At 46.2% G+C, this 17,769-nt stretch overlaps 1 protein-coding gene across 1 annotated transcript in view; it reads right to left on the bottom strand.

The window, feature by feature from the left end:
• LOC105477811 (podocalyxin like 2) overlaps window positions 1–17,769 on the bottom strand; it is a 43,632-nt gene that overhangs the window by 22,339 nt on the left and 3,524 nt on the right. The window contains exon 2 of the mRNA XM_071092310.1: window positions 11,009–11,287. Within this exon, the coding sequence (XP_070948411.1) occupies window positions 11,009–11,287 (279 nt within the window). The remainder of the gene's footprint in view (window positions 1–11,008; window positions 11,288–17,769) is intronic.

The following is a 17,769-nucleotide window of genomic DNA, read 5'->3' on the forward strand; positions in this document are numbered from 1 at the left end:
AGTTTTAAGAGTGTTACAAAATCAGCACAGGGGGTACACAATAAACATTTGCTGAATGAACTATTGAAAACTGAACAAGATTCACTAACTTGAGACTAACTGATGCAAAATGTAAAGGGGTTTCTCCACTCCGGTGGCACTACTGTCATTTATCACAGCTGGTAAGGTCAGCTCTCCCACGCCCCCTGTGATGGGTCAGTGCTGGCTCAAATGCAGCTCCAGTTCACCCTGATGAAGCACCAGGCCTGGGTCCCCCAGGCCTTATTTGTCCCCTTTCTTTTAAACTCATTATGGTGCTGGCTTTGTTCCCTAAATAGATCATTTTTTCCTCCTATATTTCATCACAGTTCTGTATAGGTTTCTTTCCCCAACTTATCAAGGTCACACTGGACGTTTCTTCTGTCTCTCAGGGCAGCCATAACCCCAGGGATGAACTTCAGCACAGGCTGAAATATCAATGAACAGGCAAAAGGGCCAGAGTCCTTGAAAGATCACCTTAAATGTCCCTTTAGGTTAATGTCAAGTCACTGAAAATTGTCCCCTGGCTTCAAACTACTTTTTGATAGTCGACCTCAATAGTCATCAAAGAAATATAAAGTAAACTGCAAAATGCCAGTCTTTGGACTACCAACCTGACAAGTATATGTATACATTCAAGGTCATTCATGCCTAGTATTGGAAGGGTGCAAGATGGGAAGGAAAGCAGGTCACATTTCTGGAGGGCTACTGAGTCATAGGAACGAGAAGCTTTAAAGACAAATATTCTGAACCTATAATCTCACTTCTGGAAAGGTACCCTAAGGAGACGATTAGGGATGCTCACAGTCATGTGGCTTCATAGATCCCCATCATGGCACAGTCCATGTAACAGAAGACTGGGGTCCAGCACCCACACTGCAGGGGACTGCCCAAAGAAATGACAGACCTGCCTTATATTGGGAGACCATGGCAGCCTTGAACAGGCTGCAGAGCTGTGTGTGCTGGCTTGGAAAGAGGTTTCTAAGTGAAACAGCAAGATGTGTACACCACAGTGTCCACTATTGTCCATTTTTTTGTAAAAGTATTTTATATATGGCCTACAAAGGAAAAAAAAAAAGTCCAGAAAGAGCTAGGCACAATGGCTCATGCCTGTAATCCCAGCACTTTGGTAGACCGAGGCAGGTGGATCTCCTGAGGTTTGGAGTTCAAGACCAGCCTGGCCAACATGGCGAAACCCCGGCTCTACTAAAAATACAAAAATTAGCCGGGGGTGGTGGCACATGCCTGCAGCCCCAGCTCTCAGGAGGTAGAGACAGGAGAATTGCTTGAACCTGGGAGACAGAGGTTGCAGTGAGCCAAGACTGCACCAGTGCACTCCAGCCTGGGCGACAGGGCAAGACTCCATCTCAAAAAAAAAAAAAAAAAAAAAAAAAAAAAATTAGCTGAGCGTAGGGACACATGACTGTAATCCCAGCCACTCAGGAGACAGAATCGCTTGAACCCATGCAGCGGAGGTTGCAGTGAGCCGAGATCACACCACTGCACTCCAGCCTGGACAAAGAGTGAGATTGTCTCAAAAAAAAAAAAAAAAAAAAAAAAAAAGTCCAGAAAGAGATAGTCCAAAACGTTAACATTCACTGACTCTGAATGACTGGATCATAGGTGATTTTTATTTTCTTCTTTTAGTTGCAGTTTTAAATTTTTATATGTTGATATTTATTACTAGCATAGAACAAGAATGACAAGGCTTTTGTTTTGGTGGCTAAGTAAAAGTGCTCTCTTTGTTGCTCTGTTCACAGGCTCCACAGCTATCAGCCCATCCTAAGGATATGGACACGCCTGATGTGTGGGCAATGACCCAGAAGGTCAAATCATTCTACAGCAGACACAATCACGACAAGGCTTTGCTGTACAGGAACCACTTCCAGGTCCCAGCAGACAGCTGCTCCGTTGGTCTGCTTTCTCCAAAATTGATTACAGCAATGATAATTAAAGTAGCCTAATGAAGGACTTTGTATTGAGGGGAGCAGCAGGTCTTCAAGTAGAACTCAGATTTGAGATTTAGTTCTGCCACTGTGTCATTTAGAGCCACTTTTAAATCTCTCTAAGCCGGCTTCTCTAGCTGTAAAACAGTGATATAATCATGCCTACTTTTACAGATTTCATCAGGTTGCTGTGAGGTTAAAAAAAAATCCAAGTGGGCCGCGTGCGGTGGCTCACGCCTGTAATCCCAGCACTTTGGGAGGCCGAGGCAGGCAGATCACGAGGTCAGGAGATCGAGACCATCCTGGTTAACACGGTGAAACCCCCTCTCTACTAAAAAATACAAAAATTAGCCGGGTGTGGTGGCGGGCACCTGTAGTCCCAGCTACTCAGGAGGCTGAGGCAGGAGAATGGTGTGAACCCAGGAGGCGGAGCTTGCAGTGAGCCGAGATTGCGCCACTGCACTCCAGCCTGGGCGACAGAGCAAGACTCCATCTCAAAAAAAAAAAAAAAGAAATCCAAGTGAAAATGACATATAGGCACTTTATGAGTGTTCCCTACTCAAGTGCAGTACTGTTGTCTCATGCTTTCTGTTAATAGCACCTCAATTCTACTCTGGGGGACACTCCTCCTCTCTTTTTGGTTTGGAATGTCCCCTGGCTTCAGGGACAGCTCAACATGGGCGTGGATAGTCAAATTCCATCCCCAAGCTCCGGACTCAGCGAGATCATCCAGAGACTGTTCCTGAAGTGATGGGAAGGCAGATCTCCCTTTCTGCAGGGTGCTGAGTGATAGGACGACAGTGTGCAGCTACTGGGGCTCTCCAAGCCAGCACCCAGGACCAGCCTGCCTGAGAACGAAGCCAGCAAGGGAAAGCCGAGCACGACTGATGGGGCAGGGCAGGCTCCAGCACGTGGAGGGCGGCACGTGGAGGGCGGCACGCTGAGTGCTGGAGCAGGAAGCCCATTCCTGGACCCCCGTTCTTCAGCCAATAAAGTCCCCTTTTATCACACAGGCCTGTGAGCCCATCTGAGTGGGGTATCTAGGACTTGCCAACCCCAAAGATTAAAGTGTTTCTTGCAGAACACTTTAATTTGCTCACTCACTAGGAAAATTAAAACTGCATGCAAGACAATTTCCTTAAGGAGCTTAGAAAATGAAAGGGCTGGAGGGGACAGTGGGGACAGTCTCGAATGAGTAGGTAACCTGACAGACTGCTCCTAATCATTAATAATTGTGCATGAATTAACTGATCAGGCTGTAACTTCGCTTGATGCTAGCTGGTGGAGCAGCAATTCGCATTCCATGTCTTTTTCCCTGCTTTGTTGAGGTCGCTCTTTTCACTTGAAATGTCATAGAATCATAATATTTTCAAGCTGGAAACATTTCAATCTATTATTCCCAGGTCTCATTTTGCAGACGAAGAGACTGAAGCCAACATTAGAAAAGCAACCCACTCAAGGTCACACTGTTCATTATCCACCAAGCAGAAACTCCACCAGCTGTTTTTCCCACTGGGGCTGGGGACCATCACTACAGATGGAGAAGGAAGGCATCAGCTCTACCTGAGGCCCAACACACTAGAAATGGGATGTATGACAAAGTCCTAGTAACAGAATGGACTGGTTTCCTGTCTCACATGTGCCATCAATGTGCTCCCTTGGCAAGAAGCTAGGCCCAGGGCATCAGTGCTCAGGGACACCAACTCCAGATTCGGCTCTGTCACACACAAGCTGTGTGGCCTTGGGCAAAGGTCTGAACCTCCCTTGGCCCGGCTCACCATCTGTCAAGCAAAGAGAATAACTGCCACCTGGCTGAGCTCACAGAGTGGTTGTGAAGTTCAAATGAGCTAACTCAAAATTCTCTGGAGCCAGGCATGGTGGCTCACGCCTGCAATCCCAGCACTTTCGGTGGCCAAGACGGGCAGATTACGAGGTCAGGAGATCGAGACCAGCCTGGCCAACATGGTGAAACTCTGTCTCCACTAAAAATACAAAAATTAGCTGGGCATAGTGGCGCACCCCTGTAATCCCAGCTACTCGGGAGGCTGAGGCAGGAGAATCACTTGAACCTGGGAGGCGGAGGTTGCAGTGAGCCAAGATCGCGCCATTGCACTCCAGCTTGGGCAATAGAGTGAGACTTTGTCTCAAAAACAAAAAAATTCTATGGAAAAATGGTGATAAGTACCATACAGAATATGACATTAGTGCTAGTCTCTAGTAAAATCACTGTGCTGAGAGGTGACATGACAGAGCAGAGAGGCTTTGGAGTGTAACAACTTGGGTTTGAATCCTGATTGTTACATTGACTTGCTGGGCTGTAAATTCAAACTCCCTAAGCCTCAGGTTTGCTTATCAGCTAAATGGAAGTAAGAATATATACTTAAACATTTTTCAGTGGAGGTTAAATAAGAACCCACAACCCCTAACATAGTGCTAGGCACATACCTAGTGTTGAATACATGAACTGATGTCACAATTATTAAAAGGGTATTTGATCTGAGATTGACCTGTTTGCAGCATAGTTTTCAACAGTCCCTGCTACTGCTGCACGCAGTTCAATGTCCCTAATAGCCATGTTAGGATAGCACTTGGTACAGTCACTCTGGACTCTGCAGGACTCCCGACCCAGGCAGGCCTCTCAAGGTTCCTTTGTGTTCCTCCAACCCCCAAGAGGTGATCCACCTCCTTCTCCCCAAGAACCCCTAGAAGCCTGTGACTCTGGTGTACAAGAGCAGAAGAGAATAGTGGGGTGGGGCACGCCACTGTCCCCTGGGCTGCCTCCTAGACCAGCCTATTTGCTGTCAGCCTGCCACCTTAGCCACTTTCTTTCCTCTGTCATGTCCTAATCACGTGCCATCAAGGTGCTGCGAGAAAACAGAAGCAGGGGTGAGTGACTAGCCTGATTTCAGGGCCACTGCCAGTACATGGAGATGTCCCCTCTGGGCAGATGAATTAGAAAAAGGTGCTCCTCCCACCCAGCCCATGGCCTGATGGGCAGGGCGTATGCTGGACTTCAGCTCCAACTCCCATGCTCGGTCAGGAGCCCTGGACAGGGCACCACCAGCATGACCACGTGCAGTGGTCCTGATCACTGGGGAGAGCTGGCAAAAGCCTCTTGAAGCTAGCCCTCTTGAGCTAGGTGCTGAAGGTAAATACACCTCCACTAGGACATCGGGATGGAGAAGAGCTTCCCAAGCAGATGGGACAAGAGGAAGAAGTGCATCATAGGCTTAGGGAATAGGCCAGGCTGTTGTCAGTGAGAAGACACTGACTCTAGATCCAGCTCCATTACATCCAAACCATGTGCCCTTGGGCAAAGCACCCCACTTCCCCATACCTCAGTTCAACTCTGCCAAGCAAGGAAGAGAACAAGCTGATGATGAGCTAATCAGATGCATGCTGGAGCAGGGAAGGAGAAGAGGCTGGGGAAGGCTGGGGCCGGAATGTCAAGAGCATTTTCTGCCATGCTAAGAAGTTTAGCCTTTAACCTGTGAGCACTGGGGTTTGAGAAGGGGTTTCTTCGCTAGTCTGTTTGAGAAGAAGATGGGAAACTCTAGTTTTTTCACAAGATCATGGTTAGGTGGTATGGAGAAGAGACTGACCTGAGGAAATGTAAGGGCTGTGGTCAAGTGGACAAGTCTGGAGAAGAGCAATGAGGAACAGGACTGAAGCAGCTCTCCTCCCTGCCACTCCCTGGCCTCTCACCCTTCTCCCTTCCCTTCCCCAGCCTCCCACCCTCCCCCCCTGCACCTCCTCTGCCTCCTGCCCTCCTCCCTGTACCTCCCTAGCCTCCTGCCCATCCTGAGTAGGGCGACTGGTATCCCCACCTCACAGCCATGCCATGTGCAGCTGTGGTGAGGACTAGAGACGATGGAGGCAAAGGCCTACGCATGGCTCATATTGAATGAATGAGAGCTATTTTTATTCTTATGAGACCTAGGGAAGCCAATGGGGGAGGAAGAGACATGAACTGAAAGAAAAAGAAAGGGAAACGAATCCCCTGGGGAGTGGGGAGGACAACAAATTGAGCTCATCAAGGCTTCAGGGCTCTTCACTGGGGTCCTGAGGCCAAGGCTCTCTGTGTGACTGCTTACCCCACACTTGACGCTCAACAGTCTCAACAAAAGGAAAAGGCCAGACAAAGACCCAAGAATTGTCTGGTACAATGTAAAAGTTTCTTTTAAATCATTTCTTGGCCAAGCACAGTGGCTCACACCTGTAATCACAATACCTTGGGAGGCTGAGGTGGGTGGATCACTTGAGGTCAGGAGTTCGGTCAGCCTGGGCAACACGGTAAAACCCATCTCTACTAAAATTACAAAAATTAGCTGGGTGTGGTGGCACGCCTGTAATCCCAGTTACCAGGGAGTCTGAGGCAGGAGGATCACTTGAACCTCAGAGGCAGAGATTGCAGTAAGCAGAGATCACACCACTGCACTCCAGCCTGGGCAAGAGTAAGACTCTGTCTGAAAACAACAACAGCAACAAAATACCATTTATTTAAAATGATAAGAGGACAGATTTATCAATGGATGCTGCCATGACAACAGATGATCTGTGTGGAGAAAATAAATTAGATCCTTATCTTACACCATACACAAAAATAAATTATAGCTAGATTGGACTTAAATGTAAAAAATTAAGCTAAAGAATAGAAGGGGCCAGGCGTGGTGGCTCACACCTGTAATCCCAGCACTTTGGGAGCCTGAGGCAGGTGGATCGCTTGAGCCCAGGCGTTCAAGACCAGCCTGGGCAACATGGCAAAACCCCATCTCTATCAAAAAACAGAAAAATTAACCAGGCATGGTGGGGTACACCAGTAGTCCCAACTACTTGGGAGGCTGAAGCAGGAGGATCGATTGAGCTCAGGAGGTCAAGGCTGCAGTGAGCTAAGATTGTGCTGCTGCACTCCAGCCTGAGGTAAGAGCGAGACCCTGTGTCCAAAAAATAAAAACAATTTTTAAAAAAGAATTTACATTAAAAAAAGAATAGAAGGAAGAAAGGTGCATGTATCTCAAGGGCAGAAAGTATTTTCTAATCATAAAGTAAAGAAAAACACATAAAAACATTTTAAAAGAAGTAATTTTGCTGGGTGCAGTGGCTCACAACTGTAATTCCAACACTTTGGGAGGCTGAGGTGGGTGGATTACTTGAGGTCGGGAGTTTGAAACCAGCCTGGCCAACATGGTGAAACCCCATCTCTTCTAAAAATACAAAATTTGCTGGGTGTGGTGGCATGTGCCTATAATCCCAGCTACTTGGGAAGCTGAGGTAGGAGAATTGCTTGAATTTGGGAGGCAGAGGTTGCAGTGAGCTAAGATCACACCATTGCACTCCAGCCTGGGTGACTAGAGTGAAACTCCATCTCAAAGAAAAAAAAAAAAAAGTAATTTTAAGCTCATAAAATATTTAATTTCTTTACGCCAAAAATTATAATCAAAATAAAAGCAGTTGACAAACTGGAAAAATGTTTTCTATGTATGTCAGAGGAAAGTTAGTACCCTTTTTCAGATTTGTACAGGGATAAGAAAAAATTAAAGACTCAATAGAAAAAAATAGAAAAGTAATAATAATAGCTAATACTCACAGAGCACTTAACAATGTGCCAAAAGCACTGAGTTAAGTGCTCGAAATATATGATGGTGTGTGAACCCCACAACCCTGTGAGGTGGGTATATGATTATCTCCAATTCCTAGATGGGAAACTGAGGCTTAGGGTAAGTTACTCACAAAAAATTGTGTCACTGTTAAATGACAGCGCTGGAGCCTTCCTGACTCCAAGGCCTGTTCTCTTAACTACACTGTGCTTCAAATAAAAAAGAAGAGTGATAAGTGGTCGCTATTTTTTTTCTATATATAATGAATGTACATATATATTTTGTACATATATGAGTTAAAATTTACTAGAATCCAAGGCCATTATAATTTTTCCTATCAAATTGACAAGGGAAAGACAGAACATTTGGTGGGGGATGCGGTGTTCATTCTCTCGGTCTCCTCCAGTATCTGGCCACCTCTTTACACCACTTTCCCTGCAGGCTCCCATCTTCATCCCTTCCCTGGTCTCCCTGTGCCTAGAGATGGTAAGCACTCAGCTGCTGCTAGCCACAGATCCTTTGGTGGTTCACCCGTATCCAGCCCATACCTTCATAAATCTGCTGCTTTATAAACAGATTCTCCTTAGATTGTCTTAATTTGATTGTGTCTTCTGTTTCTGTGTGGGATGCTGACTGATACATCTTTTTTTTTTTTTTTCTGAGATGGAGTCTTGCTCTGTCCCGCAGGCTGGAGTGCAGTGGTGCAATCTCAGCTCACTGCAACCTCTGCCTCCCAGGTTCAAGCAATCCTCCTGCCTCAGCCTCCTAAGTAGGTAGGATTACAGGCGTCCACCACCACACCTGGCTAATTTTTGTATTTTTAGTAGAGACGGGGTTACACCATGTTGGCCAGGCTGGTCTCAAACTCCGGACCTCATGATCTGCCCACCTCAAACTCCCAAAGTGCTGGGATTACAGGCGTGAGCCACCATGCCCAGCCCTGATACATATTTTGACTTACCAATTTTATTCCAGAAATTAATCCTAAGGAAACAACCAGGAAGTTGTGAAAATGTATAAGGATATTTGTCGCAGCATTAAAACTGAAGACAACCTAAGTATTCAACAGTAGGGAACCAGTTTAATAAATTTGATGACCCACATGATGAAATATTATGTAGTTGTTAAAAATCAGGGCTGGGCACAGTGGCTCACGCCTGTAATCCCAGCAGTTTGGGAGGCTGAGGCGGGCAAATCACCTGAGGTCGGGAGTTCGAGATTAGACTGACCAACACGGAGAAACCCTGTCTCTACTAAAAAAAATACAAAATTATTCAGGCATGGTGGCACATGCCTATAATCTCAGCTACTCAGGAGGCTGAGGCAGGAGAATCACTTGAATTCGGGAGGCAGAGTTTGCAGTGAGCCAAGATGGCGCCATTGCACTCCAGCCTGGGCAACAAGAGCAAAACTCTGTCTCAAGAAAAAAAAAAAAAAAATCAGGTTACAAGCTGGGCAAAGTGGCCCACAGCTATAATCTGAGCACTTTGGGAGGCCAAGGGAGGAGGATCACTTGAGCCCAGGAGTTCAAGACCAGCCTGGGCAACATAGCAAGACCCCATCACTACAAAAAAATGAAAAAATTAGTCAGGCGTGGTGGCACGTTTTTGGTCCCTGCTACCTATGAGGCTGAGGTGGGAGGATCGCTTGAGCCCAGGAGTTCGAGGTTACAGTGAGCTATGATCGCACCTGAACAATGGAGCAAAACCTCAACTCTAAACATAAATAAATAAATAATAACATGTTGGCCGGGAGAGGTGGCTCGCACCTGTAATCCCAGCACTTTGGGAGGCTGAGGCGGGCAGATCACTTGAGGTCAGGAGTTAGAGACCAGTCTGGCCAACATGGTGAAACCCTGTCTTTACTAAAAATACAAAAATTAGCTGGGTGTGGTGGTGTATGCCTGTAATCCCAGCTACTCGGGAGGCTGAGGCAGGAGAATCACTTGAACTCGGGAGATGAAGGTTGCAGTGAGCCAAGGTCATGCCACTGCATTCCAGCCTGGGTGACAGAGCGAGACTCCATCTCAAAAAAAGTAAAATAAATAAATAATAACATGTTTAAAAATCAGGTTACAAATGGATATTTAACAATGCAGAAATATACTTATGAAATATATTGAGTGAAAACAAAATGTTCTTGTGAATCCTATTTTGAATATAAAAGTGAACGATGTATCCCCAAACTACTAATGGTAATTATCTTTTAATTATCAGGTTATGGGTGGTTTTTATTTTCTTCTTTTTTTTTTGAGACAGATTTTTGTTCTTGTCGCCCAGGCTGGAGTGCAGTGGTGCGATCTCAGCTCACTGCAACCTCCACCTCCCGGGTTCAAGCAATTCTCCTGCCTCTGCCTCCTTAGTAGATGGGATTACAGGTGTCTGCCACCATGCCCAGCTAATTTTTGTATTTTTAGTAGAGACAGGATTTCACCATGTTGGCCAGGCTCATCTCAAACTCCTGACCCCAAGTGATCCACCCGCCTCAGTCTCCCAAAGTGCTGGGATTACAGATGAGAGCCACCACACCCAGCCTTATTTTCTTCTTTGTATTATTTTTGTGTGTTTTAGATTTTCTACAATGTTCATGTGTTCTTTCATAATTAGAAAAAGTATATCCAATAAATATTATCTGATTTAAAAAGAAACATTAAGGTTAAGTTCTGTAACACCTTGCCCCATGTGCACACACAATCACACCAATTCCTCAGTCCCTGCTGAGAGATGGGCCCCTGCTGGCCCAGGACATTGGTGGAGCGGCTATGGCTGGCAGCGCTGCCTGCAAGCTCCTGCACATCTGCATCAGCGTCAGCTTATGGCGGCGGGCATTCAGCCCGGAGCCCTAGGCCTCAGGCTTACTTCAGGACACAAATGTTCACCAGCTGGGCTCTGTAAACCCAAACACCAGCTCTGGTGCATGACTGAGGGAAGGGCAGTTAGAATGCCTCAACTGCTGGTCGGATAGACTCAAGGAAACACGGATCAGCTGACCTCGTGGCAATCTTCAACAGAGACAGCATAGAGCAGTAGGGAAAAACAAAACAATGAGCCCCAGGGCTTGGAAAGCCATAGGTCTGAATTATGACTGAGCATCTGAGCCGCTGTTTGACCTCAGGCCAGCTTTTAACCTCTCAGTCTCAGTGTTTTCTTGTCTACAAGGGGGGGTCATATTACTTATCTCTCAGGTTATAAGCATCGGATTGAATTAAATGAGCACAGAATAAAGGCTCCCTAAACAGTGGTTAATATTAAAGAGAAAGGGCCTCCTGGGCCTGTGAGACACTCAGGGTCCCAGAGCCTTAGCTCTGATGTGCAGGTAAACAGCAGCAGCATGGTAAAAACTGTAGGGAGAGAGAAGAGATGGTTCTGGCAAGGAAATGGTCACCTGGTGTTTTGCCTAGACACTTGGCTTGCACTCAACACATGCTCTGTCGGTAAGAAGAGCTACCTGCAGTGGGTCCCAGGTCCAGACTTGAGTCATTCAGCTCTTCCTCCTCTTCCCAGAAGTACTGTGGTGGCTGCAGAATCCGAGACTCTTCACTCTCTTCGCTGGGGAAGCCTGAGCCAGGGGCTCCCAGCCCAGCTCCCAGGCCCATAGTCTCACTAGGCTCCTCTGAGTCCAGTGGCTCCAAGCCAGTGGGCAGCAGGAGGTCTAGCAGGGAGGTGGAGGTGAGGCCCTCTGGGCCAGGCTCATCAGACCCAGCAGCACAGGCACCCAGGAACGCTCCTGTGCAGACATAAAAGCCAGACAGTCAGGGGAGGCAAGAGAAGACAAAGACTGGTGCCAGGTTAGAGCATGTCTCAAATGACAAAGGTCCTGGGGAGGGGGGGACTTCAGTGGACACTCCCGAACACCCAGAGGCTTTGCGGGGATTCCGAGACGCTGTTTTCATTTCAAAAAGGCCAAATCGCTGAGACTTCCCTATGGCAGGGGCAAGGGGAGACAGATGGAGACAGGCAGGGGAGAGAGAGGAATCACTGAGTCAGCGTTCCACTGCGCATGTGCTCACTCAGAAAGCGCCTCCTGAGTACCCCCTCTCTGCTGGCAATTGTGCTGCATGTTTGGGGCTACAAACAGAAGTGAAGACAGGGCCCATGCTTTTAAGGACCTAGCTGTATGATTGGATGAACATGGTGTTCCCCAGGCTTCCATCCTTGGCTGAAATTTCTCCAAAACTGAATTAAGAATATGATTTGTATTTCAGCAATACAGTATCCTGAATATAGTCTTTAGTTTTTTTATTTATGATTTTTTTTGAGATGGACTCTTGCTCTGTTGCCCAGGCTGGAGTACAGTGGTACAATCTCGGCTCACTGCAATCTCCGCCTCCCAGGTTCAAGTGATTCTCTTGCCTCAGCCCCCCGAGCAGCTGGGATTACAGGTGCCCACCACCACGCCCAGCTAATTTTTGTATTTTTAGTACAGACAGGGTTTCGCCATGTTGGTCAGGCTGGTTTTGAACTCCTGACCTCAAGTGATCTGCCCTCCTCAGCCTCCCAAAGTGCTGGCATTACAGGCATGCGCCACTGAGCCCAGCCTCTAAACGTAGTCTTTTAAAAAACCACGTGAGGTCACACAGTTCAAACCCAACCCAGTGCTGGTAATTTGATGTATTTGTTTAGAATCTTGGATTCTCTCTCTCCTAATTTACCAAAACAAGCAAATAAATGGACAGGAAAACAAATTAAAGGAGGCCTTCTTCCTCTTCTTTCACTCTCATTCTTTAAGGACAGGAATATAGCCCTATTTGCCAGTTTCACAACTTAACCTCTAACTTAATGACCTAACCACACAAATTACTAACTTGCTGTGAGGCTCCTGGAAAGCTGCTCAAGACCTCTGGGTCTCAGTCTCCTCACTAGAAAGGCAAGGAAGCTAAATGAAATGACCTCTGAATTATTTTCTAAGACTAACATTTAAGGATCTAGGGAACAGGGAATTTCACAGTCTTCCTCTTGCTCTACACCAGATGCCTACTGTGACCTGACTTGACTGTAGTGCATGGCAATTTTTAGTGATGTTTACAATAAAAATAGAGCTAATATTATTGGTGCCATGTGCTTTGCTGAGCAGGCCCTAAGCTTGATATGTGCCAATACTGTGATTGGCCACTGAAAAAAAATGAGCGTTTCAGACTGTCCTGTGAGTCTGGGTATGAGGGAGTCTGTGCACACCGTGCACCAGCCAGACAACTCACAGCCAAGAACGCAACATCCAGCCATAGGGGTGTATTCTGGGTTGTGTGGATGGCGGACAGGGAGTAGAGACTCCAGGGGAAGATAGTCAGGCCTTGAGGTCAGAGACAGGAAGATGTTCTATAACAGGAGAGAAAGGCTGGTACCAGGAAATAGGTTACACTCTGGCTTCTCTGGCTGAGCAACTTCATCACCACCAGCCTTGCTCTACTCTTCTGTGTAATAAGGACAGCACTTCCTACCATGCCTCCAGTGTGAGGGGCACCAAATGAGGTAATTCCTGAGCCATGTGTGAAAGCTGCTCTACAAAGAGCTTCACAAACCAAAGTATTCTACAAATATTGTGTTATTATCCTTTATAAAAAACAGAGACCTGTGAAGTTCATGGCCTGGGGAAAAAAAATTTTAAAAGACACCATGGTATCTTCAAATACATTAAAAGGTTGATGTGAATAAGAAGATCAGAGTGATTCTATGTGGCCTCAAAGCCAACGCTGGGGCTAAGGAGGCATCAGAGCCTTAGCATCTGACCAGGGCTAGTAACATCTGTGCCAGCCTTTAAGATCCCGTAAAGCTCTGTCTCTCAATAAAATAATTCACACGTCCAACTCTGAGCTTTAGAAAGTACCATCATAACTAGAGGGTGGGGCTGGGTGCAGTGGCTCACACCTATAAATCCCAGCAGTTTGGGAGGCCGAGGCGGGAGGATCACTTGAGGTCAGGAGGTTGAGACAAGCCTGGCCAATATGGCAAAACCCATCTCTTCTAAAACACAAAAACTAGCTGGGCGTAGTGGCACACGCATATAGTCTCCAGCTACTCAGGAGGCTAAGGCAGGAGAATTGCTTGAACCCCGAAGGCACAGGTTGCAGTGAACCAAGATGGTGCCATTGCACTCCAGCCTGGGCGACAGAGCAAGACTCTGTCAAAAAAATAAAAATAAAAATAAAAAAATAACTAAAGGGCGGGCATGCTGTGACCCTGGGCAGGTGGGAGGCACTGCTGTGTTGCCAATGCTCCTGAGGACTGCTCACAGGAGAATGCCTTCTGCCAAGTCCAAACCAAGAAGCCATCACACCCCATCCAGAATGTCTTCTGTTCGCCTCGGCACCACATCCATGGTCAAAGATTCTGCTTCCAGGTAGGCCCTGGCTCCATGAAGCTGAAGCCATGTTCCCAGAGCCTGTGTCTGAATCCCTGACTCAAACAGAGAAACAACCATCTCATATTTTGTGGTTTCTTTGAGCCAAAGGCATTTAAAAGCCAGAGAAAGCCAAGACAATCAATTTTGGGTCCACTCCCCTTGAAGTTCCCCTTTGTTCCTGGGAGAGGATGAATTAAGAATATTGGATTCCCTCTAGCCCAGACTTTCCCATGACCTCTTCCACTCTAATTTCCTCTTTCCATCATAGGGGGACCCTAAGCTACTCTTGGATTTTTTCCTAGCCCAAATATTACAGAAGAAAGCAGTATCTATCCCCTACTAGATAGATGGGAAAGAGACAGTGTGCCAAGTCCTACCACAAAACAGAACCTTCTTAAGGTTCTTCCTGAGAGGGGTTATCCAATGATGTCCCAATTAATAACCTACAATAACACACATCTTTGCAATGAGACTTTGTAGCTCCTCCCATCAAGAGATGAAATCTAATTCTCCACTCCTTGAATCTGAGCTACCTTTGTGAGTTACTACACAAGACAACGCAGGAGAAAAGATGATGTGCCATTTCCAAGGCTAGGCCTCAAGATACCTTGAATGCTTCCATTCTCTCAGGATTTTGCTCAAGGCTATCCTTCAGGAAAACGGGAGCCCATGCAGAAGACAGCCAGGTCAGCTCAGTGTCCTAGCTGAAGTCCCAAAGTGAGAGAGCCAGACAAGACTGGCAAAGGTGATAAACAGTTGATGACAAACTTGAAGGAGTTCAGCTGAGACCAGAACCACCCAGCTGATTGCAGCCTAAATTGCCAAACTACAGAATCATGAGCTAAATAAATGGCTACTGTTTAAATCCAAAGCTTTCAAACGAACCAGCATGGAATCACCATGAGGGCTTGTTAAAACAGAGACTGTTAAGCCCACCCTAGAGTTCTGAATCCAGTTGGTCTGTGATGGGGCCCAACAATTTGCATTTCTAGCAAGTTCCCAGGTGATGCTTCTGGTCCAGGGATCAGATCTCGAGAATTGAGAATCTGAAACCACTAAATTTTGGGGTGATTTATTACACAGAAATAGCCAACTGATACATTAAGAAAAATTATAAATCGAGTTCTCCTTTTGGATCAGAGTAGTGTTTAAATGGTTAAATTCCATTCATTCATTCATCCATTCATTCATTCATTCTTCAACCGAAAAGCCTTTATTAAATGCTTTTTTGGACTAGGCATGATCCAAGGCTATGTTGCTACAGAAATAAGAAAGATATAGTCCCTGCCCCCAGAAGGGTCAGTTTCTACTACAGAGACCAGCAAGAAAACAAATCATTATGCAATAGTGTACCAGTGACCATATAACTCTGTTTGAGCCACAGGGTTAGTAGGGCAGAGAGAGAGATCTCAAAGTTAGCTACTAACAGAGCTGCTCATGGCACTGTACTGACTGTGCTCAGTACACTGTGAAGGAGAAAGGAGGCTGGAGGAAATAACAGCACCGGGAGCTCAGGAACATGTGTTCAGTTTCCCATTCTCTAGGGTAGACAACCATGCCACTCAGGGGGGCACATGGCTGAAATGCCCCACACTTCACGATAAAGAAAATAGCAGGGAAGATATAGAAACATAAGTGTGTAGACATGAGAGACGCCTCCATTAGAATTACAGTCCTCATAGTGCTTCACCGCTGGAAGAAAAAGAGAGCTCTTTTACAAACCCCTAGCATTTCCCCCTGCACCCATCTGTCCCGCACACTGCCCTCTAATCAGCACTGCTCAGACTGAAATGTGTGTTAGTCACCCGAGTCTGCTGACACAGTAGGTGTGAGTGATACTGCTGGTCCCTGGATCACACTTTGAGTGACAACGCTCAGAGAGGTCTTTTTATTGATTTTATTTTTTCATTTTTATTTATTTTTGAGTTTCACTCTTGTTGCCCAGGCTGGAGCGCAATGGCGCATTCTTGGCTCACTGCAACCTCCGCCTCTCGGGTTCAAGTGATTCTCCTGCCTCAGCCTTCTGAGTAGCTGGGATTATAGGCGCCTGCCACCACACCCAGCTTATTTTTTTGTGTGTATTTTTAGTAGAGACTTAGTTTCACCATGTTGGCCAGGCTGGTCTCGAACTCCTGACCTCAGGTGATCTGTCCACCTCGGCCTCCCAAAGTGCTGGGATTACAGGTGTGAGTCACTGCGCCTGGTCAACTTTTTTTTTTTTTTTTTTTTTTTTTTTTTTTGGAGATGGAGTTTCTCTCTTGTTGCCCAGGCTGGAGTGCAATGGCGCGATCTCAGCTCACTGCAACCTTCACCTCCCGAGTTCAAGCGATTCTCCTGTCTCAGCCTCCGGAGTAGCTGGGATTACAGGCATGTGCCACCACGCCTGGCTAATTTTGTATTTTTAGTAGAGACGGGGTGTCACCATATTGGCCAGGCTGGTCTCAAACTCCTGACGTCAAGTAATCCGCCCACCTTGGCCTCCCAGAATGCTGGGATTATAGGCGTGAGCCACCACACCCGGCCAAGAGGTCTTTTTAAAATGCAAATCTGGTTCTATCATTCTATCATACAGGTCAGATCCTTTGAAAAGGCAGAGAAGGCTCTCATAAACTGACCATTACCTCCTCTCCCCTCTCTGTCCCCACCTTCCCCAATCATACTCTATGCTTCAGACAAACTGACTACCTGCAATTTCCAGAACACAGCCGTCTCTTTTGCCTTTGGGTCTTTGCACATGCTCTTCTGCTTGAACATCCATATCTCCCTATCTCTGTTCTGTCCCACCACCCACCTGCTAATTCTCACTCCTGCCTCCAGTCTCAGCTTCCAAGAAGCTTTTTGTGGCCACTCCAAGTCTGGATGAGGCACCACTCCTCTCTATCACAGCCTTCTCAACAAACTACTCTCACTCCACTTTTCTCACCAAATTGTAACGACCTTCACAGTGCCTCCACTGTAAATGAGAAGTCCCTTGTGTCAATTCCACTCTGGAATTCCAGTGCCTAGCACAACCTTTTACACACACTGGGGACTCAATAAAGGTATGAATAAATAATTAGTAGTCTAGTCCAACTTTCTTGTTTTACAAATGAAATAACTGAGGCCTTGTGGGATTAAGGTCAAACAGCTAGTTAATAGAGGAGCTGAAATTAGCTGGTTTCTCCCCCACAAAAAGGTCTTGCGGATGCTCCAGAAGGAAGAATGGAAAGCTATTACTTGTAGGGCTGGGTACCTTCCTTCCTCCAAAGGATACAAGAAAGAAGAAAATATGTAAGACAGCTTAAATATTTCATGCGCTTTAAGGGCCAGGGAAAGAAGCCAGAGCTGAAAACTAGAAGATACCCCTTTCCAAACACTGCCCAGGGTCCCCACAACCAATCCAATCAATTGAAGGAACCTCTTCTCTTGAAAAAGACCAAATTAGTAAAGTGACTCCCAATGTTTTCACCAGCAAGAATCTCTTTATTTACATTTCCATGTGGCTCCTGTGTTTGGAAATTTTTCATCTATAAACTGTACTTATTTAATAGTTATTTTCTAATTTTTGAAAAGTGAATCAGAATCATGTAATACTGCCAATCAGATGTGATACCAATTACAATTGAACTGTGGTTTCAGGTGGGCTGTGCTCTTATTAGAGGTAAAATTTCTATTAGACTGTCGATTACAAAGAAAAATATAGTCACTCCTGAGCTCCTATTCTGTGCCAAACAGTGTGTTAGGCCCTTCCTGGGGGTGCAACAAGAGACAGATGAACAAGAGACAGGCTTTGCCCTCAGGAAAATTACCAACTCTTGGGAAGTGAAATCCTAAGTTATTTAGGGGATGTCAGCCGATGCAACAGACTGCTTTGCAAAAGCAGTATCCCC

The sequence above is a fragment of the Macaca nemestrina genome, chromosome 2 (genome assembly GCF_043159975.1).
Source record: "Macaca nemestrina isolate mMacNem1 chromosome 2, mMacNem.hap1, whole genome shotgun sequence".
Classification (NCBI taxonomy): Eukaryota; Metazoa; Chordata; class Mammalia; order Primates; family Cercopithecidae; genus Macaca; species Macaca nemestrina.